The 27,417-nt window shown below is 54.2% G+C and overlaps 2 protein-coding genes across 3 annotated transcripts; one reads left to right on the top strand and one right to left on the bottom strand.

Annotated features, from left to right (window-relative positions):
• Positions 1-47: 47 nt before the first annotated feature.
• On the bottom strand, positions 48-15,673 carry MATN4 (matrilin 4). Of its 2 annotated transcripts, XM_061442112.1 has the most exons (11): positions 15,577-15,673; positions 6,484-6,578; positions 4,741-5,310; positions 3,555-3,677; positions 2,972-3,094; positions 2,737-2,859; positions 2,498-2,620; positions 1,636-2,049; positions 1,153-1,305; positions 707-811; positions 48-554 (listed from the first exon to the last, which is right to left on the bottom strand). In XM_061442112.1, exons 2-11 carry the CDS (start codon positions 6,557-6,559, stop codon positions 496-498), a joined length of 1,869 nt encoding a protein of 622 aa, XP_061298096.1. In that variant the 5' UTR covers positions 6,560-6,578; positions 15,577-15,673; the 3' UTR covers positions 48-495. The 2 variants fall into 2 exon arrangements, with proteins under 2 accessions (XP_061298096.1, XP_061298095.1); XM_061442111.1 differs by having other exon boundaries at positions 48-811.
• On the top strand, positions 8,912-27,417 carry RBPJL (recombination signal binding protein for immunoglobulin kappa J region like). Its single transcript, XM_061442114.1, has 12 exons — positions 8,912-9,182; positions 15,545-15,620; positions 21,273-21,398; positions 22,885-22,955; positions 23,123-23,238; positions 24,102-24,276; positions 24,666-24,803; positions 25,341-25,450; positions 25,544-25,684; positions 26,017-26,172; positions 26,404-26,507; positions 26,920-27,417. The coding sequence occupies exons 1-12, from the start codon at positions 9,155-9,157 to the stop codon at positions 27,191-27,193; spliced, it is 1,515 nt and encodes a 504-aa protein (XP_061298098.1). The 5' UTR covers positions 8,912-9,154; the 3' UTR covers positions 27,194-27,417.

Genomic DNA, 27,417 nt, shown 5'->3' with positions numbered 1-27,417 from the left:
ATAGAATCAGCTGGGTTGGTCCCCAGCACTGCCAAGGCCACCACTAACCCATGGCACTGAGGGCCTCATCTACACGGTGTGTGAGCACTTGCAGGGACGGTGACTCCAGCCCTGCCCTGGGCAGCCTGTTCCAATGCCTGAGCACCCTCCCAGTGAAGAAATAGTTCCTAATATCCAATCTAAACCCTCTTCCAAAGCCCAGCCTGGCCACGCAATCACCCCACCTCATCCCAGAGCTACCAGCTCAGAGGACTGAGGCACTGACTCTGGCTGAACCCCTTAGCTTCACTGCAGGGGCTCTTGCTCAAGTTCTTTTTTTGGTTTGGGTTTTTTTCTTTTAGGATTTTGGGGATTTTAAATACTCTCCACACACCCCCGGGGGTTTTGTGATACAAGAACAAACACTGATGCTTTACAATAACCTAGCAATAACAATGCCATGTAGCTACTGTTCATCCCCGTGCCCCGTACGAGCGCTGCAGCCCTCTGTAAGGATCACTTCTTCTTGGCAATCTGCTTTTCCAAGTCTTCAAGTCTGGCTGTCATCTGAGCAAGTGAATGTGCTAAGGAAACAGTGTGAGCCAGACAGCCCCCTTGAGGGACCCTAAGATTTTCCCTGTTCCCATTTACCCATCCCTCCCCACGTGCAGTCTGTCCCTGGGCTGCCCTGCATCCCGGCAAGCCCAGGCATCACCCCAAAGGATATTTTTCTCAGTCAGGCTCTGCAGGATGGCCACGGTGTTCGTCTGGAACTGCACCAGCGCTTCGCACTCACAGGGGCTGCGGATCTCGGTCTCCCCTTTGCCTTCCTCTGTGACCACGGGGGTTTGGGTGCAGTCAGAGCCGCGGCCTCGTGGTGCCCAGCTCTCCCCTGCTCCCGCACAGCTCCAGTCCCTTGTTCCTACAGCCACTCCCTAGGGCAGGACCTCAGCCTTGGGGCTCCTCTCCCCCATTTCCCCCTTTTCCCAGCCTCACTCCTTTTTGCCAGACTGCATCCCTGCCAGCAGGAAGCTCACTGCCAGGCATCACCGCAAGTGCCAGGAGCAGCGTGGGGTACACAACGCAGGGTGACAGACACAGAAAGCACCCCACTGGCTCTGTGGGGAGAGGAGGGCTCCCCCGACTTGGAGCTGTGCCCCCCAGGGCACCCACCTGGGCAGATGTTCAGCTTGAAGTTCTCCACGAGGTGGGTCATGGTGGTGAAGTCTGCTGAGTAGGAGAAGTGCTGTTCCACGGGCTCGGAGGCGATTGCTCTCAGCTCCTCTTCCACAGCCTTACCAACACCCACAGCAAACATAACAATCCCTGCAGGGCAAGGACGGATCCTGAGCACTGCGCTGGCCACCCCACATCCAGCAGCCCAAAGGCAGCAAAGCCAAGGATGCAGGGTTTACACTGGGCTTCTCAAATACACATCACGAATTTAGGCAGGAAACCACTGCGGTGCAGGTTGTCGCATGAAGGATGCTGATCAGAGCAGCCTGAACCATGGCAGAGGCACTTCTGCTCCTGCAGACCCGGCTGATGTAGCACCCCAAGGCTGGATGCTGCAGCCTCCCCCAGAGCCTGACTCCCCGAGGAACCATCCTGCAGTGCTCAAAGCACTGCGGTTTGGGGTTCTCCAGCACCTCGTACCTGACTCCTTTGCTCTCCTGGCCCATTCAGAGATGTCATCCTGGGAGCGCCCATCTGTGAAGACGAGCCCGATTCTGGGGATGTTGTGGGAGAGAGGCCTGGCACCTTCCAGCTCGGAGAAGCTGTGCTCCACCATGTGCTTGAGGGCAAGGCCCGTCATGGTGCCCTTCTCCATGTACTCCACCTCCATCACCGCCTTCTTGATCTCGTCCGCGCTGTGGTACTTGTTGAGGGGGAACTCGGTGCGGACGCGGCTGGAGTACTGCACCAGCCCCACGCGCGTGCCGTGCGGGGACACCTCCAGCAGGTCCACGATGCGGTTCACAAACTGCTTCACCAGCTCAAAGTTCTGGGGCCGGACACTCTTGGAACCATCAATCACCATCACCAGGTCGACGTGTCCAGACCCACACTCTGGGGGCACAGGGGTAAGGTGAGAAGGGACAAGCCCGGCCATGGGCACCAGCAGAGTGAAGGTGCCCAGAGCTAGGACTGGGCTTCAGGACCCTGTGTGGACCCCCTGGAACTGCAGCCCACATGAGGCTGGGAATCAGGGCAAAGCATACCCAGGGGTCTCAGCCCCAAAACCTCCACTGCCACCCCAGCATCCCCTAAAAGTCTTTCCTCGGTCTCCCTTTTCCTCAAAGCTCCTGTTGTATCTTCTGGGCCCTGTCTCTGAGGACACAAGCCCATATCCATCCCTGCAGCAGGCAGGGCGCTCCCCAAGCCCAGCCAGCTCTCCATCCTTTTCCAACCCAGCTCAAACTCCCACTTAGATCCCCAGCTCAGTTTCAGGTAAGCCCTCTCCAGGAGCACAGAGCCCAGATGAGGAGGATGCCAGGAGCCTCATCCCAGTACTTACTGCTGCACGCCTTGCCATCGGCCTGGAGCTGCTGGCCCTCGGGGCACACGCAGCGGTAGGAGCCCTCTGTGCTCACACACTTGAACTCGCAGCCATGATCCACCCCATTGCAGAGGTCAGTGGCTGAAAGACAAGCCAAGGGCACAGGGTTATCCCCATTCAGGTCCAGGAACAGCCCTTTCCCTGGGGACTGGGCAGGACATAAGGGTATCTGCCATACAGTGCAGGCTGTGCCGTACCTCTGCAGGACCTGCTGTCGGGCTGCAGCGTGAACCCGCTGCGGCAGCGGCAGTAGTGCCCGTTGGGGATGCTCACACACTCGTGCTGGCAGCTGTGGTTTCCGAAGCTGCAGTAATCGATCACTGGTGGGAGAAGGAGAGGGGTGGGCAGAAAGGGAAAGACAAGAGAAGGAGAGGAAGAGCGAGAAGCAAATGAAGAAGGGACAGGAAGGGGGGGGGGGGGTGGTGCACGTACTGGTGCAGCTCTTCTTGTTCTGGTGGAGGTAGTAACCCGCACGGCAGTGGCACGTGTACGACCCACGAACGCTGACGCACTGGTGTTGACAGCCGTGTCTCCCGTCTGCACACGCATCAATGACTGCAGGGAGCAGGACACCGTCACCCTCCTGCCCCAGCCTCCCTGGGGCAGCTAAGCAGGGCCTGCTTCAGGGCTTCACAGCAGCTCCCAGCACCATGAGACAAGAAGGAAAAGTCCCAGGGTGATGACCAGACCCGCTAATACAGCTTTGCCTTCACCATACAGGGCTAAACCACTGTGCACTTTGGTGGCTGGGATGTGCATCCTCCGGTAACCCTGCCCAGAGCCCCCTCAGGCTGTGCCCACATGAGCCCCAAGTGGCCACCCCAGAGAGGTGACCAGGATTTAGCAATACTGAGTGTCCGCGGTCATTACACACCCAGGAGGCAGAAGGCTCTGTGCACAGAGCACCCAGGCTGCTGCTGCCCTCCCTGGGTCTTGTGCTGCATTTCAGCTTCCCTCCATGAGGTCTGTAACTACAAGCCCCCTACGAGAGTTAGGACAAAAGAAGGGTTTTTACAGGAACAGGTCTTTCCGTCCACGTTGAGCCTGTAGCCTGGGTTGCATTCACAGTAGAAGGAGCCAGGGGTGCTGATGCAGCTGTGCTGGCAGCCGTGCTCCTGTCCCATGCACATGTCCACCCCTGCAAGACAGAACAGGCATCAGAGCAGCCAATGGGCTGATTAACGGGGACCCCAGCTCTGCCACGTGCCCTGTCCCTGCAGGCGAATCCACTGGGATGACCCACACAGCCCCAGTCCTCCCAGCCCCAGTGTTCACCCACTGAATTCCAGTGCACAGACACGGACACTGTGCGGGGCAGGTTTCAGAACCGCCTTGGCTTTTTGATCTACGTGAGTGCTAAATCAATGCTCAGTATTAACTGATACTGATGACAGCTTGAGCTGAGTAAGCAAAAGCTTGAGCTCAGCTGGAACATACCGAAGGAGCCAGGTCTGTGTGCCCATGCAGCCAGGAAGGCAGTATTTGGTGAGCCCTGGAGCCCCCGCTCCAGCACACGACTCACCACAGCACTAACGCAGCCCTGCACACACAGTGCTCCTTGCTAGAAAACACTGCCTGGAAAAGGCTGGCAGTTGTCTTCTGCCCTTCAACAGATGCTGAAGCACACGAGCAAGGTCTTGCTGGCTTGCTGCAGTGACAGGTCTCTGACCCCAGCACGGCAGGTCCCAGCCTGCAAGCTCCTGACCAGCACCAGCATGGCCATGGTGAGAATCAGCCTCCTGGTTTATTAAACACCAATGCGCATGCAGCAGACGCCGTGCATGTGTCTGTGTAGGAGGAGACCCTGTTAGAGCCACGTCAAAACGTACACAAGGCTCTGGGATGTGTCATCCATCCCCGCCATACCCAGGGAAACCAGCTCCACATTTCCTGCTCTTTAGTATTCCCATCACCATTCCCGTGATGTGCTGGCTTGGGGCAGAGCTACCACGCATGGGCGAAGAAAATCACTTGTAATGTTTTCAAAGCCTTCTTTATGTCACCCCAGGAAAGGTGAGCAAGAGGAAAGGCCACCTTGCTTTGGTATCCTTTGGGGTCCTGGCACCACGCTTCCCTGTCCATACTGCTCCCAGCAAGGGCAGCCACCCCAAACACCGCTCTGAAGGTCACCTTTTAGCCCAGGTGAGGAGCAGGCACCAGCACCATCCTTGCCCACCCCTGCAGCCACGGCTCTCACCCACCGCAGAGCTTGTCCTGGAACTGCTTCCCAAACTGCTGGATGAGCTCGAAGGACTCCACCAGGAAGACGTGCTCCTCCAGCGGCGGCGAGGCCATGGCGCGCAGCGAGTTCATGTCTGCCCGCTGGATGCCCACGGCGTAGATCTCAATGCCAGCGTTCCGGGCCTGGGTGGCCACCTCGGTGACACGGTCCTGGGGCCGTCCATCCGTCACGATGATGGCGATGCGGGGGATCTTCTTGTGCAGAGGGCGCGCGCCCTCCTGCGTGGTGAAGGCCACGTTCATGGCGTACTGGATGGCCAGCCCCGTCATGGTGCCCTGGGCCAGCGGGACGATGCTGTTGATGGCCTTCTCCATGTCCGCCCGTGTGAAGAAGGTCTTGAGGGAGAAGATGTTCTGCACCTGGCTGGAGTACTGGATCACCCCCACCCGTGTGGCGTTGGGGCCCACGTCCAGGCTGCTGATGATGTCCATCATGAACCGCCGCATGGTCTCGAACTCGAAGGGGCGCACGCTGCGGGAGCTGTCGATCACAAACACGATGTCCAGAGGACCTGTCCTGCACTTCAGGGCTGGAAGGGGGAAAAGAGACAGTTCAGCCTCACAACTGCCTGTGCAGAGCAGGGCTGGCAGCAGAGACATCCCTGTGGGGTGGCTTGAGGGGTGCTCAGTGGAAGGTGGAAAGGGCACATCTGTGCAGCCCCTACTGCCAAATAACCTCGTGGACGGTGCTGGCAGAGCAGAAGCAGGGATGACAGGCAGGAAGATAGGCCCTGGCTGTAGGGAAATGGCAGCATCCCCTCCTCCCCAGTACCACCCCTTTAGCCAGACCCAGCTCCTGCTCCCTGCATTTCCACAGCCAGCAGCCCCAGAAGCTGCAGAAATACCACTTTGTCAGCATCTGCCCTGGCAAGGAATAAGCACAGGTTTAGGCAGCAGCATCTTCATCCCTGCAGCAAATCAGAGCATTAAACTGTAAACCAGACCAGTGCTTTGTGCTGTTCTCTGCAAGCTGCAGTCCCTGCCTCAGACCTCTGCACCGCATGGGCTCCTACTCGCTCAAGTGGCAAGCAGGAACACACTGCTTTGGGCAATTCCGTTCCTCCCCACAGCTCCAGCTGTCCCTGGCTTTTACCGCATTTTGCCAGTTTCTGCCTAAAACCAGGGCTTGCTTTGGTGATTTGTCTTTTATTTTTTAATGGCAGCAAATGAGACACCGAGAAGCACAGCTAAGGGCATGCACATGGCAGGGATCAAGCCAAAGAGCCTCTCTTGGACATACGGGTGCTACTTCCAGTGCAAACTTGGAGAGTATTTAGCAAGTGAAATGCCAATGAACATATTTTGCTTGGCTTGTCTGTACTTAAGCCTGGGAGAATTTGGCCCTAATGGTAAGCAAACACTTGAGTCCCCTTGGGATGCTGCCCAGACCCAGGCTGTCATCTCAACTGCTCCGAAGGTCTCCAAGACATACCTGCTCCTTTCTCCATTTGGTGCCTTCACTGTTTCTAAACTGGAATTGACTTGGAATGGACTGGAATTGACTGGGTCTGGTGTTGGGGCCAGGCTCAAGCTCCTTGCTCCCCTGGACACCGCTGGGGATTTCGGGTCCCACGCCTGGGCAGATCCTCCATCCTGCTGGGGATGCCTCCAAAGAAGAGGCATCGAGTCCCCCTCACCTCAAGCAGCAAGGGCTTCACTGCGCTTCTCTCTCCTCCAGGCACTCCCCACCAGCCAGGGCTCACCTGCAGGTTTTGGTCTGGCTTCCAGCATCGTCAGGAGGAGCAGGAGGAGCGGGATGATGGGCAGAAGCTTCATCATGGTTCTGTGCGACCTCACGCTGCAGGGACTCACTGCGGGGAGAAGGCAATGTGCAATGAGTGCTGAGGGTGGGCCAAGCCACAGGGTGACATTCACCTGCGGTGGGTGTCCCCAGGCAGTGCCAAAACCCCTCTGCAACAGCAGTTTTGACAGACCCATCCCCAGACGCCTCTGGACCCACGTGGGACTTTTCCCATTTAAGGACTGGCAGCCTCAGCACAGCTAAATTTGATTACAGCAGCGGCAGTCTGCCACAGGGTCTGATTTTCTGCTCTGGGTGGAGCTGGCCAAGCCTTATTTTCACTCTCAAACCAGGCGGATGGGATGTTCAGCCAAATACTTTTTCACTGGCGGAGCTGCTGCTCTCCGCAGCCAGCCGGAGAGTGGGAAAGCTGCACCCGGGGATGCAGAGCACCTCCTGAAGCTCCCTTTGCCCAGTAAGAGAAGCCCCCAGAGGAAACACCAGCACAGACAAAACCTCCTCAGCAGCGGCTCAGAGTCACTGGCAGGGATCATTTTTCCAAGCAGCTCCATAAATCTATTCTCTGCCTTCTTCCGAACTACCTCTGGAGAGCAGAAGCCTCTGCAGGGACAGGGTGCAACGGTGCCCATGCAGATGGGCTTTCACCCATTCCCCCCAACCAGGCAGGGTGCTGGGTGAAGCATTGCCACTCTCCTTCACATCACCTCAGGGGACCCCACCGCGGTCACCAATGTTTTTTGCAGCTCTCCGTATCCTGCTGGCTGTTCTGAGGGATGCTCTGCACCCCAACACTGTTTGAGGTGGGACAGTTGAAGGAAAAGATGTTTAAATCAGTTACCCAAACCCCAGTTTGTCACTTGTCTCCCTCCCTGCCCGCTTCTGTGGTGCCTTTCCCTGCCTTTGCCCAGCTCCTGCAGGGACACGGGTTTAGTTGGTTTATTTTCATCACTTTTATGCAGCCCTGGTTGGAAACCCAAAGAGCTAGGGGGTGAAAATGCCACAGGTACTGCAGCTTCCCCTGGGATACAGCAGCACCATGACTGGGCACAGGTACTAGAAGGGTGCTTTTAGAAAAGAAAAAGCACACGGAAATTCATTCTATCGGTGGTTATCAGCTGTGTTTACTTAGCCCCAGGAGGTCCCAGTTGTAATTCATCACCAGGGTTGCCATTTAATTGCTCACTGGTTACGTGCAGCCCTGAACCTCATGTATTTGATAGCAGGGACATGGATAATAGGTTTCACAGCTGCATCTTAAAATTGTCTCCAGACTCGGCGTTCACACCTGAAAAATGACACTGAGGAATAAGGACAGAAAAGGGCTACAGGAGGAAAGTGGGATCCAGAAGCCTCAAAGGGAGAGACTCAGCCTTTTCCCAGGGAGTGTGAGCACCCAGCTCGGGACGTGGTGGCTCCTGCAGGAGAGACCACTGGGATCACTCTGGTGGGATCACTCCAGTGGGATCCCTCCAGGTTCTGGAGATGAGGGGAGGCTGCAGCCCAACATACATTTTCTAGGAAGCCACGGGGCTTTGTGGGCAGGAGTGCCTGGGTGTCTGTGCACCCTCACAAGAGCACCATGTGCAAGCAGAGGAGCAAACAGCCCCTCCTATCCCAGCTTTGTTTCCCCATTTAGCAGATTCTTTTCCTAGCAATTTTGGGGGGACAGAAAGCAATCCCTAACCACTAAATATTCTGGGGAAAGTTATGCCACCTATAACACTTCTACAGCACTCTGCTCTCCAAGCCTCCCTGCAGTGGCAGGCTGGTATTGAGCCTGCATCACATAGCATCCAGATAGCTTCAAAGCCAGCCAGAGACAGGAATGAGGTTTTGGGCCAGAAACCAAGGAGAAAACCAGTTCAAGACTGATCTATTTTTAACAGCATCTCAGCTTTGGATGAAGTCTTGGCACTCCTCATGGCTGGAGGGGCTGATGCTGCCGGGACAGGGCAGGGCAGCTCAGCCATGCATTCAGCACCAGTCCTGGCAGCAGAGAGCCAGGCTGGAACAGCACCCTGGTCCCCAGTTGAATATAACGCCCAGCCCTGCCCCAGCAGCAAAGCGGATGGGGAAGCAAAAGCAATGGGACAGATGCCCCCAAGCATCTCTCCCACCATTCTGCACCAGACATTGTCCCTGCTACACACTGTCCTCACTCCCCCTGCACTTGCATCCCCATGGAGGGGCTCCCCCACCCCGAGGGCTCCCCCAGTTCCCCCCTGAACCTCCTGCTACCACGCAGGAGTGGGAGGGAGATGGGTGGGAAGTGACCGGCTGGCAGGCAGGTGCTGCAAGCAAGGCAAACACAGCACCGGCTGCAGCACCAGAGACCTTGAGATAACACTGAGCTATAAAGGAGAAAAGGTCCAGGCGGGGCGAGTGCTGCCCTAGCAGGGCTGGCTCAGCCGAACCCAAGCTGAGAGGGACACGTGGATCATCTCCTGACCTTTCTGAGCAACGCGAGGGGAAAACCAGCCATTGCTTGTCCCTGCTGAAGGAGATGCTCAGTTCGTGCTGCAGAGAGGGTGACTGAGGGAAGAGCCACACGAAGGGTCAGCAATGACGCCAGCCTGCTCTTGACTCTCCTCCTGATCTCGGATAAGGAGGACATGGAGACGAACCCCCAGATGCAAACAGGTAAGCCAGCAATGCCTTTCCCAGGGCACCTCCACCAGCAGTGCTGTCCCCAGGGTGCCTGCATCCCTCCCGGTTCCATCACTTGTCCGTCTGCTCTCCCTGCCAAGTGCTGAGTCTCAGGAAAAACAGCCGCTTCGGGTTTCAGCGTGGCCTCCTTGGCAGCTCCCTCCTGGCTACAGGTTAACAGAAACGCTCCCAATATTCCCCTTCTGGTTCATCCACACAGGTTGGATCAGGTGCATCCTCCCCTGGGCAAGCCCAAAGGACAGGGCATGGCAGGGAGCATCTCCCTACCCTCCTCACAGGGTTACAGGGGTGGGAGTTTTATAGACTGAATAGAGGGGATGAAGCAGATTGGGAAAGAAGGAGTGAAAGGCTCAGGAGGTGGCAGTGCATTCAGAGCCCAGGGAAAGCCCCAGCCATAGTGTCATTAGGAGTAAAGCAGGTTGTGGGCCACGGCTATGAGTCATGAGCCAAGTCTCAGGTACAAGATTTCATATATTTGGGCACATCAGCCTTTAGCTGTGACTTCTGTTTATGGCAAAACCCACACAACCCCAGCCACAGGTCCTGCCTGGGCTTGGCAGGCCTGTGGCACATTGTGGGAGCAGCAGCAGCAGCTCTGTCCTGGCTCCAGATCCTGTGAGAAGCAGGACAAGGGATCACCATGCATTGCAAGGAGTGGGGAACAGTCAGGAGCCTCTGACCAAGCACACTGTTACCCAACACGCCAAAGCCGGAGGGCTGTCCATGCAGCATGCCTGTGCATGGGAGGAGGCATGCACAGCGAGCCTGGGCATGCATGGCAGGGGTGCATGGCACTGATGCCACCTCTGCTACCAGCTAATAACACGTATTCCTGTGCTGGAAACCTTGGCTAATGGCAGAGCAGCCCTAGACGTGATGTTCCTGAGGCTCACCCACCTCACTTGTCTCTCCGCGTACCCTGTTTTGCTCTGCAGGGCTTTTCTATGTGCAGACCCAACCAGCCATTTTTGGCAGGGTATAATTCACTCGCGCATCAGTGTTAACTGATAAAAGTGCTCAAAAAAAGGCACAGATTGGCTCAGGAGCCTGGACACAGACTTCTTGTGTTTAGGACACCAGAGTCCTGCCAGGACAACAGCAGAAAGACTGCAAGAGCTGGCCTCAGGCTGGAGAATAGGGAGACGAATTTTAATGTCCTCAGCAGGACAAATCATGGTTCAAGTCCATGCCCAAGAGAGAGGCTGCCCCAAAAGTGCATGGAGAACCAAGGGAGGAAGACAGAAACATGTCTTGCCCCAGGCACAGGGGACAATGAAGCAACCTACTTGGAGAGATGCAAACAACTTACATCAACCTGGAGGCATCTCCTGATACTTGATTTTGCTGTGGAAACCCCTACGGGCTGCTGCCACATTGTCCATATATTTGCATGACCCTCAAGCTGTGTGAACAAATGAGGCCCACAACAGCCCCGGAGCTGGATCTACCCTCTCCTGGAGGGTTACCCAAAGGTTGGTTTCTTTCAGCACAATCCACAATCTCAAGGTGCTCCCTGCCTGCAGGTTTATGGCTCTCAGCAGTGCCTCTGCTGCTTATGAGATGGATTCAGTGCCATTTTACATGCAGCGTTGACCTTGCACTCCATCACAGCTCCACCATCCCAGTGCTCATCCTCCACAGCAGCTGGGTGACGAGCTGCAAATCCCATGAGAGCAATGACAGCAGTGCAGTTTTCAGAGCAAGGAAGAGGTAGGGAGCACAAGCACTCCAAAACCAGGGAAATGGCCTGAATTTCCAGCCCAAAAGGTTTTTCTCCCCCAGTTTAAGGACTGACGTGTCCTTGGTTCTCCCCAAACACACGTGTGGGAGAACAAGAGCAGACTCTTTCCAGGACATTGCAATACTCTCTGGTTACAACGCTACAGCAGCTTTGCTGGGCCAAGTGCCACCTGGAAGGACACGTTGTTTGAAAACCAAGGTTGTATTTCTCAAACAGCTCGTCGTGGCTCCAAACCCAACAGGAGGGAATCGGCAGGAGTGCTGTAACGGGAAAACCTTGCTGGATGCAGAAGGGACTACTCTTGCTCTCTCTTTGCCCCCCTCCAAAAGCCGATTCCCTGTTTTATGGGCCCCACTCCTGCACTCACTAGGATTAGCATGCTCACAGGGAGGGCAGGAGGAAGACGGGTTTCTTGTCCAGGTCTATTTGCAGGCTAAGTGACAGACATCTTTGTCTCACAGCTCATGGACCTAACATCATACAAGTTCTGAGTGGCTTACACTATGAGATGCCATCTGAAGTCCCCTTGGGAAAGAAATGCTGGGTGTGCCAATGGACAGAGCTCTAGGTATTGTTCACAACAGCACATGGGGTCCTTCTCTGCCATCAGTCTGTCTGTAAAAGACCTCTCAATGCTCTGCATGTCAGCTAGGAGGAAAGCCTCTTGCCCAGCCACCCTGTGCACTGAAACACACTGTACCTGGGCTGCTGTGGCCACAGCTGGCAAGAATAAATGCCACATTCATTTGCAAATTAAACATGGCCTTTTGAAGCACATGTATAGTCAGACAGTTCCCCTTGTTCAACTCATGTCAAGAGATGCCTTCTGTTTCAGAACTGCCAGTGGCATTTCCCTATTCCTCTCTGTCCTACTGCAAACCTTTGGCTGCACATGTCCTGAGCTGCATGACGTGGAAACCCACCCTGCTCCTAACTGGTATCTTAAGTAAAACTGGAGGGATATTGGACACTGAGATGTTGATGAAGAGTGGTCAGCAGGGGAAAGACCCACCTTTACTGACTCTCTTCAATAAGCAAATGTTTTTCCACAAACAGGCCCCTGGAGGACAGCTGAACAGGGCCAAGAGACTTCAAACTTTGGAGGGAATGAGGTCCGGGCCATCCAACAGCTGAGGCAGCATTCCATTGCCCAAGTTCTTGTTCTGGGAGGAAGGTGTTAGAGAGCTTTTTTTTCCCCCTAGAAATATGCATATTCAACCACAAAGGAAAGAGAAACAGCCCAGAGCAGCTCCCGGGCTGGTGCAGTTTGTCAGCAAAGCTGGTACCTCTAAGCAGTAAGATTGATACTTACCAGCAGGATGTCCATTTCCCAAATCCACTGGGACCACTATCCCCAGCTGACCTCCGGCAAGCTTACATGGCACAGACAACCACAGAACGCCTGCTATTTCAGCCTCACAACCATAGATTCATTGCCTGACCTCCTTCTCTAAATCTTTATATCGTATTTCTCTGGAGACGTGACTCAATGTGTTGGCATAAGAAAACACGCCAGGAGAATATTCTTGTGCCTCTCCCTTTTATCCTACCCATCCTGCTATGTGTTCAATTGAAATAGCAGAAAGTGAGAAGCATCTGGTGGCTGCAGAAAAGCACGCGGAGACTTTTCTGCCCTCCTCAAGACAGAAAAGCAAGCTGGTTGAATTCTTTGGCTAGGTACTTTTCACAGGAAGAACCATAGAAGCAGCATGGGAAACTGCTCCCACCTAACTTCACTGCTGCCACATCCCCCTGACAGCGGGACAGCCAGAGAACCGCTGTCACAGGGCTGGAACGCTGTCACCCCATAGGGGATGCATCACAGAACTTCCACCAGCATCGCAATGGGCTGCGGTCTCACTTCCACCCGTGCTGAAGAGCTGGTGCATCCGTGTGTCAGCCTGGCCTTGTCAGCATGCTCCAACACTGCATGGAACCCTCTTGCAAGACTTCCAAGGGGACTTAAAGCAGCATTTGTGGCCACGGCTGAGGACCTCTGCTGTTAACAGACATACTCCTACCGATTCCTGCTATAGACCATGGACTCCTACGGGTCCGCAGACTACAACTCAAAGGCTCCTGAACTTGTATGCTGGCAATCAACCAGTGAAGCAGCATGACACAGCCCAGACACAGGAAGGCTGAAGTCTGGAGAGGAACTGAGTTACTGACACCTCTCTGCAAGAGGCCACAGCTGATCCTAATAGATTTCCTTGATAGGCATCAGAGGGACCAGGTTAGCAATGGATTGTATGTGTGCAGCTAAGGGCTTGCAAGGTAAGAGATCAGATGTTTGCAGACAAAGATGCAGGCAAAGGCAGAAAGCTCCTAGGGAAGATGGATCCAGCCTCCAGTAATGAACACCAGGAAGGACAAGCTGCCTGAGAACCAGAAAAGCTTCCAGACACGGGATCAAGCACTGCAGCCTGGGGGCATCCCACATGGAAACACTGCCATAGCTGTGCATCAGCCTCTGGAGTCTCCTGAGCACATGCCAACACCCTCCACTGCTTTAACAGGGCTGGTTTCCAGAACAGGAAAGGGAACTAAAGGCTCCTAAGTGCTAACAAGGTTACTCAATATCTAAATGTAGATCTGTGCTGCATGTATCTGAGGGGTGAGCCCTGCTAGTCTGCAGGAGGTAACAGAAAGCATAAAGTCCAGGTCTCTGCACCAGGCTGCTCAATGGAGCCCTTATGGCAGCTGTGTGAGCCCCCTCCCAATGGAGCCCAAGTGATCAATTTGCTTCTGTTTGGGCCCAAAGTGGAGCAAACACGGTTACTGAGAGGTAATGACAAGTGGCAGGAGCCACTCCGGCTCCTGGCATGGCTGGAGGAGGCGCGTGGGACACCTGGCACAGGAGGGACTGACTGGTCTGGGGCAGTAGCTGGGTTTTATGAGTTTCTTTATAAGCACCACTCAATCTTTTGGGGGGTTTCTCCCCTGTGTTTTTCCTAGGTCCCGTTTCTTCACTCACAGCTTGTCTGCAATTCCCGTGTGCGTGTGGATACAAACACTACTTGTAACACTACTTATTTCCCCCTCCGCGTTTCAGCGCTATTCATGGAGCATTTGTAAATGGCATTTTATGAGCACGGCAGGCACAGGGCTCCACAGTGAACAAAGGGGCTCCTATTGGAAACTTTAAAGATGTTTAAACAAAGGCTTCTCTTGAAAACCTTTAACCCCTAATGCCAACCTCAAGGGAAATGCTATGTTATGAGCAACGGGAGCACAAACATCTTCTGTGACCGCAGAGAGCCTACAGCAAGCTGCCTTGTTGGCTATGTCTTCTGTTTACTACTGTGGCCAGCAAGGGTAGCTCCCCGGCTCAGCTTGTACCAATCAAGTAGGATTTCTTTAATTCTTCAAGAAATAATGAAATTACAACTTCCCCCCAAAAAATCAACAACAGCTTTTTTCCCAGTGGGATGCAGCAATTCCCTGCCTGCTTCAATGGAAAGTGCTGCTTTACTACAAACACCAAGAACTCTTGCACGCTTTCCAGATGGGAATCTGTATTTCAGATGAGGCCCAATTTATCCACATCCTGGTGGCAAATTTCAGGGCTGAGATCTGAGAGCAGATTTCCCCCCGCACACACTTTTTGCTGATATCAAATGCCGATCTAATGAATCCTTGCAGAGATCACAAGAATCTGCTTGTGAAAAGCAGTTTATACTTGTTACTGAGGACCTGCACGCTCACTGCCTGTGATTAATTGCTCCTGTGCTTGGAGCCGTTTACTATCAAATCTTTACTATCAAGAGATGCTACTGAGGGTCCCACAGGGACCTCATCATGTATCTGCTCAGCTCCACTTATCTCGGACGGCTGCGTGTGACCATAAATACGATGAGTGCAGAATAATCTGATTTTCCAAACAAGTTTTCCCATGTAATTGCTCGGAACAAAAGTGCCCAAAGCTAATTTTTCCCTGGGAGATGGTTGGAATTACAAGGCAAAGGTGGGTGATTGCTTGTGCAAACATATTTATGAGTATGCACAGCCCCAATTTTCCAGTCGTGCAGAAACAGCGCATAGCAAACCGAGGGCACTCTTTCAAGCTTATCTTCCTGCAGGATCTCATCTCCTATGGCTCAGTTCGCCTTGCCCAGGTGTACCAGACCTTATTATTCTCTGCTAAAAGAGATCCTCGGTTGTATAAGCAGGAACCTGCCCGCCAGATAGGCAAAAGGTGAGCAGAGCAGAGAGACAGCAGAGAAGAGTTTACATCCTCTGCACCGGCCCCCTGCTCAGAGCAGGACATGATCAGAGAGAGGTATGATCAGAGCCGGGTACCAGGATCTCCTGCTGCCCCCCGAGACGCTCATTTGGGGCTCAGTGGCACAGGGCCACACCGACAGGAGCTCGGGGTCTCCAGCCCCAGCTTTGGGGCAGAAACCTACGTCAAAGGCTCTGCTTCCCCAGTCCCACCTCAGCTTTGCTCGCTGCTCTTCACGCCCAGGACCACCAGCCCCGCTCCACGGACAAGTCCCCGCAGAGGGACCAACCCCCGCGGCGGTGCTCGGCGCTGCGCACCGGGACGGGGCCACCCTCACCCTCCTCTTCCCCTCTCCTTCCCTCCCCGCAGGGCCGGCGGCACCCGCGGAGCCCCTCACTCACCCGTGCCGGCCGCGGAGCCGCTCCCCGCCGCGCTGCTGGGTCAGGTACGGCGGGCGCGGTGCGGGGCGCGGAGCTGCGCGGTTCCGAGCGCGGCGGCAGCAGCGGTGGGAGGCGGCGGGGCCCCGAGCGGCATTTAACGGGGCGGGGGGAGCGGGGGGGGGGGGGGGAACGGCGGGGCGGGCCCCGGGGCTGCGTTGGGGGGGGGGGGGGGGGGTTGGTGTCTGTTCCGCCGCCTGCCCCGGCGGGGGGGGTCCCGCGGAGGAGCGGAGCTGCGCGCAGGTGGAAGCGGAGACCGGCGGAGCTGAGCACGGACGGGTTAATGCCAGCCCGTACGGCGGGAGCTTAGCGGCCAGCGAGAGCCCCGGCTACTGCCTGTGTCTTTTCCTCCTCCTCCTTCCTTTTTCTCTTTATATTTCCTTTTATTCTTTTTTTATTTTATTTTCTGTTTTCTTCCCCCTTAATGTTCTTTTTTTTGTTTCCTTTATTTTAATTTTTTCTTTGTTTTCTTTTTCTTTCCTTTATTTTCCTTCATTTTCCTTCGTTTTCCTTTATTTTTTCTTTATTCTCTTTATTCTTTTTTTCTTTTTTTTTCTTTCCTCTTCCCCTCCTGTGGGAATGCACCCAGGAGTCTCACAAACTTACCAGCTCCTGCAAAAACGAGAGTGCAAGCTTAATATCCATTTGACCTCCAATGTCCTGGGACTTTAGGAGCCTCTGCAGGTAGTGGCTGCAGTGTGGGGATGTGGGTTTTGAATCAGAGCTATAGAGCTTCGGGTTGAGATCCCAGCAAGCAGGTCAAGTGACGGGCTCTGTAGTGATGGAGACCAGCAGGAGAAGGAGAAACTTCTTAGACAGCCAGGAGTAGACCTTCCCAGCCCTGCACATCTTCTCAGCACTTAGATCAGTCTAGTGGTGGTAGGAACCACCTTTTAGTGCTTTACACGACTGAGTTTTCCCTACCTCTTTGCACTAACACCAATGGCTACATGAGGAAGAGAGAAAGAAGACTCCAGTATATTTGAACCCACATTATCAGCGTTTTCTAGCAGACAAGGCAATACTGTGCTATCCAAATTGGGTGTTTGGTGCTGGGACAGGAGCAGGGCAGTGGGAACACGCCCAGGATGACCACCCCAGCTGGCCCCCTCTCCCCTGCAGAGCTCAGCACCTCGGCGATTTTGTGCTTCCTGGTCTCAGCTGGTGTTTGCTGTTGGTGTGGTCGATAAATCCCCCAAGCCCAGAAAAGGCTGAATTTCACTTGTGTGTGCAGTGAGGGAAATACAGCATTTATAAATACCCGTGCATATACAAGGGCTTGTGGGTTGGGTTGGTCTGGATTAAAGGAGGTATTGAAAAATGAGGGAAGCCAGAAACTGCAGGCTTCTCATTTCTGTGATTTCTAATGGCTTTTCCTTTTGCATAAACATTGCATTGACTCCGTACCCAAGAGCACTGCAGGCATTTTCTCTCCTGCTCTGTACAAAATATAACCTAGACCTCTAAAATGGATATTTTTTATTAGGATGTTTGGTTTCCCCAAGCTGAGGAAAGAACAGTTGCCCTCTGTGGCAGCAGGCACCCAGCAAGCATCAGGCAGCCGTGTCCTGAGGGCAGCCAACAGCAGCTCCTGTGTGCGGGAAAAGCAGCAAATCAATCTCTGCACTTGAATTCAGTGTTTGCTGTGCCTGAGGACACTGTTACCATGAGTTAAAGTTCTTGTATAAGGAGCTGATGTGAAGACCTGGTTTCTAAACAATACCTGTCGGGGTTGTAGTTTGGTCTCCTGAGCTGGTACTTTCACTCCCAGGGGACTGAAACAAGCGGATGCCTTCATCTGCAGGCTGAGCTGGTGAACGTTTGTGAACTGGGGAGCAGCAGAGGGTGGTTTGCTTCTCCTGGTGCCCATGAAGTGTTTTTCTGCTCCCGTGGTGGCCCAAGGGTGCACACAGAGGGTGTTTTAGGACTTCCCGGCCTGGGGCTAGCAAAGACCCATGGGTGTCCTGGGGTCTTTCCCATCTGCAACACCGGGGCAGAGCTGCCCCAGAGATGCACCTCAAAAGCGCGCTCACGCCTTCTCCTGAGACACATCCTGACCTAAAGCAAGGGAGAAGTGGCGCTGAGTGATGCCAGGCTGAGCAGGGAGGGGGAAAGACTTAAAAACTCAGTGTAGGAGAAAGGTGGTGGCTCCCCCTTTGCTCCCCCCTGTTTCCACATAATGCCTAACTGTGTACGAGAGCAACCGAGTCCCAGCTGAGACCTTGGGCTCTGAAAAGGAGGCTTTTAGAATGAGCTCAAGGAGCCCAGCCCATGCAGTGCTGCTAACATGACACTGAACTAACACTGCACTACAATCAAAGCATTTTAATAATTTAATATAATAAATTATATTAAGGAAGGAGTGAATAATTCCCTGTAACCCTGAGGAGGCTGGAGGTGCCAGAAGGAGCCAAGTGGGTATATTGAGCTGCTTTAGCAATAGCCCTTTGACTCTCTGAAGGTAAATTTAAACCAGATGAAGGATGCTGGGTGGTCGCCTCTATGGGCAGAATGGCAAGTACTGTTCAGAAGTGCGTCACTGAAACAGTTTAGCCCCCAGATTTGGGAGGCAATGGCTGCGGAGAACAGACAAAGAAAAGAAAACCAAGTTCCTAGGTAGTCATTTCTCCAGCTAGGCACCCAGTCTGAAGAGCTATGATCTGTTTACCTGCCTTTGGCATGCACGTTCCCACTTTAAGCAGTAAATAGCATGTGGATAATTATTCCAGAAGGCTCTTTAATAAGCTCTGGGCAGAAACCCACGTGCCTCTGGTATTACGTGCGGATGCAGGGAGCAGCGATAGCTGCACAAGCCTGGCCCTGCCCCGAGCCGGTGCCGCGGGAGGCTCTGCGGAGCAGGCGTTGCTGCTGGCCATGCTGTCAGCACACGTCTTAATCCACAGGTTTTGGCAGTTTGCTCCTGAACACTCCCTGCCTCTGCGTGGCCTTGGTACCGGGCTGTTCCTTACTCTGCTGATGGGTTACTAGGAGCTCCCAGCAGCGCCGCAGGGATCGGAGCTTTCCAGGCAGACCCCAAGCCACACAGATGGGCAACGGTGGTGGACACTGACGGGGTGGGGCTCGTCCTCTCAACTGGGACGTGAGCAAGGGCCCAAAGTGCTGCTCCTCATTTTGCACTACGTAATGACGAGTCTCACCAGGAAACAATCCCCACACCCAGCCTGGTTCTCCACTGCTCTGCGCCCGTTGTCCCTGACAAACTGCGGGCAAAATGCGATTGAACACAGTCAGCGAGGTTTAGTACCCGTTTATCACTGTGCTGCACTGATGTAAAAGAATATCCAGTGTCTGGCCAACGGACAGCCTGTTCCTCGATTCACTTCCACGTTTATCCTGATCATAATCAGTAGTTACGTTAAAAAAAAAGTGAATACTTTTACAGAGAGACTCCCAAATGGTGCTTTTAGATGAAGGAGAAAGCAGCAAAGGCTGATCAAAGCTGAAATCACATCACTGCTTGGCAGCGATGAGTGAGACAGCTGCCGATTGCCATTATGGAAAAAGATCAAATAACTTTCTGATGGGATTCCTTGGCTGTGCAAAGATACAAACCCTTCAGTAAGCAGAAAAGGGGGAATGAAGCTTTTCAGCAAGACTGAGTAACCCACCCTGAATAGTGTTGGTAAAGTTCAGCTTCAGCATGCTGGAGCAGGAGTGTCCCAGCCCTGTGATGGAGGAGTGGAGGGAACAGATCCAGCCTCTGATAAGAGGTAGTGAAGGCAATCTGAAGGTCTATGTGGGATCTGTTAAGGGTGATCTGAGTGCTTATCTGGAAAAGTTGCTCCTTCTGCCTTGCCATGAGTGCCAACTGGGGTGAGCTGTGGCTGAGCCCAGAGCCATAGCACTGGGCTCCAAGAGGAGCTCGGTTGCAGCACATGCTCTGCAGTCAGGAACAGGCTTTCCATGGCCATAAAACATTCATTTCCCAGACACAGAGCAGCAGCTAATGCTGTGGGTGACACTGGCACCAGCTGTAAATCTGATTTTGGCAGAGCTCTATTGATTTATGCCTGCTGGTGATCCAGCTAACACGTCTGGGCTAAAGAATTGAGAACAAGGAGGGCAGGAAATTATATCACCCGTCTAATAACCGAACCCAGCAGTGATGGGAAAATCTGTGAGGTGCAAAGTGCCAGGTCCCAGGGGGACTACCCAGAGGAGATACTGGGTAAATATTTGCTTGTACGTGAGATGTGTTTGTCTCCCACATACAAACAGGAGAGCATCAGCTCCACCTGCAGTGTGGGAAAGCTGGAAGTGATGTGTGTTTAGCATGAATTGTAACATGGGTCCTAGGAGCTGCCCAGGGCACAGCCTTTATAAAATGCACGTGTTGCACTGGAAAGAACAGAATTGGCATATGAACTGTTCTCAAAGGCTTTTTGCAGTGACTGCTGCTGCTTCTCTCTCTGAGAGCTTGCTCTGGCCTCTGAGCCCAACAATGCCTCACCACCACCTTCCTTGGGGTGCCTGGCAGGACCAGATCTGTCTCTCTTCACATATCTGATTGTTTAAGCCCTCAATTGTTCTCCATTTCTAGTCCATTTAAGAGGAAGAGAGACTGGTTTCAATGGGGATGCTCCATTGCTTACATCTTGCAAGATTATCCCTGGGTTGGCCACGGCTGATGCCCCCCATCCTCACCGCTTCTTCTCTGAGCAATTCTCCAGTGCCGCCCACAGAGAAACACAGAGCTGTTGTCCTAACACCAGCAGGCACAGACACCCCTTTGCAGCAAGTCAAGGGAGCTCAGTGCATGAGAGACGTGAACTCAGGCTTAAGTCCAGACCTTTTCAAAACCAGCCACACTGGGTCCCCTTTCTTGAGTGTGCCCAGCTACCACATCCCAAACACTGGTAGATGTGCGAAGGAGGGGCTTGCAGCACTTCTTCCTTTGCTTCTGGTTTCCTGTTATCCAACCAAAGGTACTCAAGGGGTTGAGGGGCTCATGATCCCTCCCTTCTCATGCCCCAGGTCTTGCAGACATGTCCCCCGTGGCAGACCAGTGGGACCCATGGGCTTGGCCAACCTCACCTCTCTCTAGCCAGTTAACGCCCAACCTACTAAGTTAACAGAGTTAAATACCTGGTGCATGGGAACTCCTTCTAGTTAATAGAGCAGAAACAATCGGCAAAACCACCTACTTTGTCAGCCTTGGAGAAAAACACAGCTATTTTCACCCAACAGCCCTTGCTGAAGCCAACAAGCAGCTCCTCCTTGCGTGACAGCTCCCCAGCTGCGCTCACGGCTCAGCAGCATCATTGCCCAACTCACCCAAAAGCCACACAGCAACAAGCACATCAGGTGGAAAACCAAATTAATGATCAATTTGAGCACTGCCACCACTGTGAGGGACTGGAAGCCTTAGAAATGTGTGTTTCTGTGCTATTAACATAGCGTGTTGGATGAAAAACTGATGAAGTGTTATGGTTTAAGGACAAGCAGTTACTCAGTTATCCAAACTTGTTAGTTTTCAATGCCAGTCCTGGTCTTAGAGCAGCTGAGCTCCAGCGTTTTCCAATGAGAAAACTTTTCCACCTTCTGGCTGTACGCAGAGGGAGCTCCAAGCACAGGGCTGGTAGGGCAAGGCGAGGAGCTCTGTTCTGGTGTTACAGTGCTGGGGCACCCCTGTCTTGTAGATCCAACCCCTACCAAACCAATCTGCTTCAAGACGGCGTGCGGAGGTACCTGCAGCTGCCAGCGGACCAGACAGTGCTGATACTGCATGCCAAAGTGGCACAGAAGTCATACGGCAATGAGAAAAGGTGGGACATTATTCCAGCTTCTATAGCCACTTCCAAACCAGCTGCCTAAAGCTCGATGTCAACCTAGCTAGATTCCTCTGATCTAGGCAAATGATTTGACACGTCCCCTCCCCATCCGCTCACAACCTCTTTGCATTCAGAACCATTATTCAGTCTTACCGAATGACACAAGAAGGATTTTAATCCCCAGCTGCATTCATGCCAGTGAGACATTCCTTGCGGTGTGGTTCCTCCCATGAAGCACTGGAGATGAGAAATCTGAAGTAAAAGAAGGGAAGATGCCATTTGAGTCTTACCAAGAAAGAAATTACGAAGATGAAGGGGAGGGGAGGTTCATGTTTTAAGTGCTCTGGAAATCCAGAGGGCCACAGCAGGGGCTGGGGCGTTCCCATCAGTGCCCACGGCCTCCGAAAAGCTGCTATTTTTGTAAATCCTGCCCACGCTGCAAAAACACCTTGAGGTTCTGGCTTGAATCTCCCAAATCTCTGCTCCTGGGCAGTGACGTCACACTGTGGCACTGCAATATAATTAATTCTCCATTAATCCTTGGGATATAAATAAACCCCCGTTATTATTGAGCGTGAAGTAGTCCTGAGGCACCAAGCTCTACCTCTAAGGAATAACCCACCCAAGCCCCAGAAGACAGCTCTAGGCTGAGCTGGCTGTGCCCACAAAGTCTTCATCCCTTCCAGTGCCCTGATGATCCATAGGTAAATGTTTTAGTTCAGGACTGGGTCTTGCAGCTGGGAGGGAAGCCCCTGTGTTGCTTCTCCTCTGGGACAGCCGCTTTCTCCTGCTCCTGGAGAGCAAGGGATGAGCATGAAAATCAATGCCAGGTCTAGAGAAGGAGAGGAAACCAGCACAGAGCTGCCAGCATAAAGTTTAAAGGTGCTGGTGCTGTTTTCCTTCATGGTGGGAATCAGGGGCCCATGCTGTGGGTGACTTATTTAAATAAACCCGTACCCAGGACTTTAGGGCTCTGAAACATTCAGCCCCCTGCCCTGGTGTTTTCTGTGCTAGTGCTTTATCCAGGATCAATAGGGGATGAATCTGCACCATTCACACAAGTGTAAAGACAGTGGAAACCCAAATAAAACACAGGAAAATAGTTTCCAAAACACTAGCTATAGATTTATTTGCGTTGGGCTCTGAATCTAGCTGTGAATGCAAACTCTGTTCCCAACTGGCCAAAACTGCCGCCTGGCAGAGGCGGGGGGCCTGATCCCTCCTTGGCTCAGGGCATGGGGGGCCAGGATGCCCTCTCCTCCCCCCTGGGGGCTGTCCCATGGCCTGCAGCCAGTGCAGGGCAGAGGGGCTGAGATGACTGCTTCAGCAGAGCCTGGTTCTCCCCACCCAGCCGTTTGCTGTAGCATCACGTACCTCCCAGGGCACAGGCTTGTTCCTGATGCTGGCGTCAGCTCTCACAGCCATCCCACTGACCCCAAGGAGCTTTTCTGGGTAAGAAAATGCTCTCTTGTCTCCCTAGGTTTTTCTGCCCTCCACCTTGTGTTTACCTGAGCGGGCCAGGATGGAAGTTAAAACAGGAGCAGATGAAAGGTAAGTGCTGGGCAGCAGCCCTGGACCTCTCCTCCCGCAAGGCTGAGCCCTCTGTGGTCCAGACCCAGGAAAGATTGGACCCTGGACCTGGGCCACCCAGCACACCAGGAGGAACCAAGCCCATGCCTGTGCTGGTTCTGGAGAGTGCTTCTCCTGATCTCTTCCAGCCAGGGACCCGGGAGATGCAGGTTTTCGGGTGTGTGGGTACATGGGGCTGGACAGCATGGGCAGCAGCCTGATGGAGACACAGAAGCTCAGCTTTGAGGAGCAGCCGGATGCAAAGGTAAGACCCTCTGCTCCCTGGGGCTGTAGGGACACCACTCATGCAGGGGTTGGGCTGTCCCCAGCATCACCCCACACCCTGGGATGTCACATCGTCCTCTTCCTTGAGATGTCACAGTCCTTCCTTCCTAGACATCGCTCCCAGCTCCTGCTCTGCTACCCTGTTGCATGCAGCAACCCAAGCAGCCAGGCAGGCTCCCACACCTTCAAAGAGCCCTGTCTTTGAGCTCCATCTTGTCAGCTCAACAGCCCTGTGGCAGGCAAGCTACCAAAGGTTGCACAGCTCCCTCAGCACTGGGACTTTCTCCCAGTGAGCAGCACTGCTGCTTATCACAAAATGGAAACCCAGGGTTTCATTTGCAGATAAACAGCCAAAAATACCCTCCACTGACAGATCCCAAAGTTCAAGAGCTTCAGCAGAGCTCTGGCATCTTTTGATAGAGTAAAAAATAGAAGGAAAAGCATTATCTGGGGTCCCTGAAGAGCACGGGGTCTGAGTCGGGCCAGAAACCTTACAAAAAGAGCCTTTGTCTGCAGTGCTTGCATTGCTGCTAAAGCACAGTGTATCAGCCAGGACAGGGGGGGAAACCATAAACCCAGGGTTATTTCTCATGTTATGTGGGATAAATCACACGTGAACATTCATTTCCATGAGGAATTCTCTGCCCCCAGTGTAAATAAAGCCTCTGCCGATCTGCAGCTCTTCATTCCACCTGTAATAACATCTCCGGTCATTTCCCCCTTTAAATGAACCCAGGGCTCTTTGAAAGGGCACTATTATGCCCTTGTGGGGCAGTGAGGAGGGTGAGGAAGGCTGGTGGGGCTGGGCTGGAGCTGCCAGCAGCCCCTCTCTGCCCTTGGCAGGGATTTGGCTGTGCGAAGGCGCTTTACATCTCGGATGCGGACAAGCGCAAGCATTTCCGCCTGGTCCTGAAGCTCTTCTTCAGCAACGGGCAGGAGATTGGCACCTTCCACAGCAAACTGATCAAGGTCATCTCCAAGCCTTCACAGAAGAAGCAGTCACTGAAGAACACAGACCGTGCGTATGGGGATGGCTGTGCAGGGAGGAAGGTGTGAGCGCAGGGCGGGATGCTGTCCAAGCGCTCACAGCCTGGCTCTGGAGTGGTCCAGGTTGAATCCAAAGCCCATGGAAACCCCCCAAAGAGGCTGTATCTGGGTTATTGATGTATCTGGGTTATTGATGTCTCCTTTCCAAACACTTCACCCACCACCATGTGTAATGCACTGGTGCCAGCATGCTCCCCACACCTTTGAAAAGCCAGCAGGGCTGGCACTCGCATACAGAGAAGGGCAGCCAGGGAGGATGCTGGCTCCAGCCAGGCTGGGGGCACCAGTAACGCGGACTTGTCCTCCCCATAGCTGAAGCACAGACCTGGCAAGTACTAACCCAGCCTCCTCTCCCCGCAGTCTGCATCTCCCCAGGCTCCAAAGTCTCCCTCTTCAACCGCCTGCGCTCCCAGACAGTCAGCACCCGCTACCTCTCCGTTGAGGGGGGAGCCTTCATCGCCAGTGCCAGGCAATGGGCAGCCTTCACCCTCCACCTGGGTAAGGAGCCTCATGGGGCTGCTGACACCAGCAATGTTCAGGGCTGCCTCACTACCACCCTGGCTCTTCCATGCTGCAAACTCAATTCCTGGGAGCAAAAGGGGTGGGAATTAGCCTAGGGATGTGGGAACCTGGCTCAGGTCTCACCTCTGCCCAACGTTCCTGATGGGTCTCTGGAGCTGGTAGCTCTTTCCCACTGGCTTTGAGGGTAGGCATCATGCCCTGAGGGCACATGGGCTGTGACAGGGTCAGCATGAGCTGTGTTGGTCTGGGGGTTCATCAATCCCAGCAAGTAACTTGGCTGGGAGAGGCCAGAGCCCAGCAGCCTCCCTGCCTCCAGCGGTGTCCCTGTGAAGTACTGCATCCCAGTTGCACTCTTCTGTGCTGGGCTCCCAGAGAGCAGCAGCCTCTCCAAGCAGTGAGCACCTGCAGAGGGGAGAAAGCAGTAAGAAAGCACCAGCATAGCACACAGCAAGGCAGCCCAGGTTAACCTGCTCCCCTGTTCAGGGCAGTGACTGCCTCTCTCCTTCCCCGCAGCCAATGAGCACTGCACCCGGAGCGAGTTCCCCCTGCGGGAAGGGTACATCCGCTACGGCTCCGTGGTCCAGCTGGTCTGCACTGCCACTGGCATCACCCTGCCACCCCTGGTAAGCCTTCATCCCTGAGGGTGTCAGGCACAAGGGCCTGGCTGCTCTGAGCATCGGATACCATCCCAAAGATGCTGCTGCTGCTCCCCACAGATCATCCGGAAGGTGATGAAGCAGTATGCCATGCTGGATGTGGACGAGCCCATCTCCCAGCTCCACAAATGTGCCTTCCAGTTCCAGGGCAGCGACCGCATGTACCTGTGTCTCTCCACAGAGAAAGTGATCCAGTTCCAGGTATGGCAGCAGGAGGAGGGGATGAGGACCCCTGCAGTGTTCCCTGTCCTCTCTCCAAGCTGCTCTGTGTTGCTGCCGGCTGGGGAACATGTCACCAGGAGGGGTCTTCCCTTCCAAAGGGGGTTTGCATCCAAATTAAGGTCAGAATCGTTGCATAGCCATTTGCCTCTGGGTTGCCTGCTTCGGTGGGACATTGTCACCAAGGTCTTTGCAAAGGCATCATGATCCCCATTTCCTAGTGAGGGAAGCAGTTGCTTGCTGGAACTGAGACACCAGAGGCAGAACCCCAGCCCTGGTCCCCACTGCAGTGTGGTGCTGTGAACTCTCCACAGGCATCTCCCTGCCCAAAGGAAGCCAACCGGGAGCTGCTGAATGATGGCTCCTGCTGGACCATCATCGGCACCGAGACAGTAGAGTACACCTTCAGTGAGAGCCTGGCCTGCATCCGTGAGCCCGTCAGTCCTGTGCCGCTCATCACTGCCCTGCAGGTAGGTACAGCACCAGCCATGGGTCACCCCACCTCTCCATCACCTGCTTCCTGAGCCTTTGCAGTCGACGTCTCCCAGTTTTGGATGCTGTGGGAATGACCAGGTCTGGACTGCTGCAGTGGGGACATGATGTGCAGCAGGGACGGGATGTGCAGGCAGAGCATCCTGCAGGAGAAGCAGATTGGATCATTCCACCATGTAACACACTGCTGTGCACTCTGCCCGTCACAGCTCACGGGTGGTGGGGACGTGGCCATGCTGGAGGTGCAGGGGGAGTATTTCCACGCACACCTCAAGGTCTGGTTTGGAGATGTAGAAGCAGAGACGATGTACAGGTAACATGGCCGGGGAGCAGGGCAGGGAATGGCAGCCGGGTTTGGGCTGCGCTGGGCAGCTCTGGGAGGGACGTGGCTGCTGACCTTGGGGACAGGGGCACTTGCACTGCTTGTTCTGCGAGACCAAGCACAGGAATTGCAAGGAGAGGCAGGGATGAGTCTGGCTGGTGCCTGCTCTCTGCCCTGGCTGCAGTCAGGATAGTGATGGTGGGGATGACAGGGACCTCAGAGGGCTGCAAGTGACCAAGTGACCTTGGCAGAGCAGCACAAAACACTGGGGAGGAAAGGGGAAACTTGCTGGAGCTTCACAATGTGCTCAGGCTGGAGGAGACTTGTGGACACTCACTGCCAGCTGCTCCTGCGGGGGACTCTCCTTATTTAACACACATTTTCCTCTCTTGCACTGTCCCAGGAGCCCCAAGTCTCTCATGTGCGTTGTCCCTGATGTCTCTGCCTTCGGCAGTGACTGGAGGTGGCTGCGATACCCCATCACGGTCCCACTCCTGCTGATCAGGGACGATGGCCTCATCTACTCCAGCTCCTTCACCTTCACCTACACCCCAGAGCAGAGCTTCATCCCAGGGCAGCAGGTCCTCTCGGATGTCCCGCAGGACTCAGACAGATTACTTGACAGCATCCATCAGGAGTTCACTAGGACCAACTTCCACCTCTTCATGCAGAGCTAGCAAGCTGGGCAGGCAGAGGCTTGGCCTGGGAAGGGGAAGCAGCCTTGAGCCACGCTGGGGTTCTCCATCCAGGGCTCGGGGTGGCCCCACCAAGGGGTCCACCCCATGCATCAAACACCCACCATGTTCCTGTGACTTGTTGACTTTTTTCTTCTCCATGGCAGCATCTCTACCCTGCGGAGATCTCGCATGAGAGCATCAATAAATCAGGCTTGAAGGACTCT

Source organism: Pezoporus flaviventris, unplaced genomic scaffold (assembly GCF_033815535.1).
Source record: "Pezoporus flaviventris isolate CSIRO_AGI_PZ_B2104156 unplaced genomic scaffold, CSIRO_AGI_Pfla_v1 ptg000213l, whole genome shotgun sequence".
In the NCBI taxonomy this organism is placed as follows: Eukaryota; Metazoa; Chordata; class Aves; order Psittaciformes; family Psittacidae; genus Pezoporus; species Pezoporus flaviventris.
The sequence above is the reverse complement of the archived record's forward strand: the minus strand, read 5'-3'. Positions and strand labels throughout refer to the sequence as shown.

Bases quoted from the DNA above. Each gene is read 5' to 3' on its own strand.
- MATN4 (XM_061442111.1), bottom strand. From the start codon at position 6,559: ATGATGAAGCTTCTGCCCATCATCCCGCTCCTCCTGCTCCTCCTGACG. The intron at 2,860-2,971 runs GTACGTGCACCA...TTCTCCCACCAG, and splicing joins GAACAAGAAGAGCTGCACCA to TGATCGATTACTGCAGCTTC. The intron at 1,306-1,635 runs GTACGAGGTGCT...CTTGCCCTGCAG, and splicing joins CAGGAGAGCAAAGGAGTCAG to GGATTGTTATGTTTGCTGTG.
- RBPJL (XM_061442114.1), top strand. From the start codon at position 9,155: ATGGAGACGAACCCCCAGATGCAAACAG. The intron at 9,183-15,544 runs GTAAGCCAGCAA...CCCTCCCCGCAG, and splicing joins GAACCCCCAGATGCAAACAG to GGCCGGCGGCACCCGCGGAG. The intron at 15,621-21,272 runs GTACGGCGGGCG...CCTGTCTTGTAG, and splicing joins CCGCCGCGCTGCTGGGTCAG to ATCCAACCCCTACCAAACCA.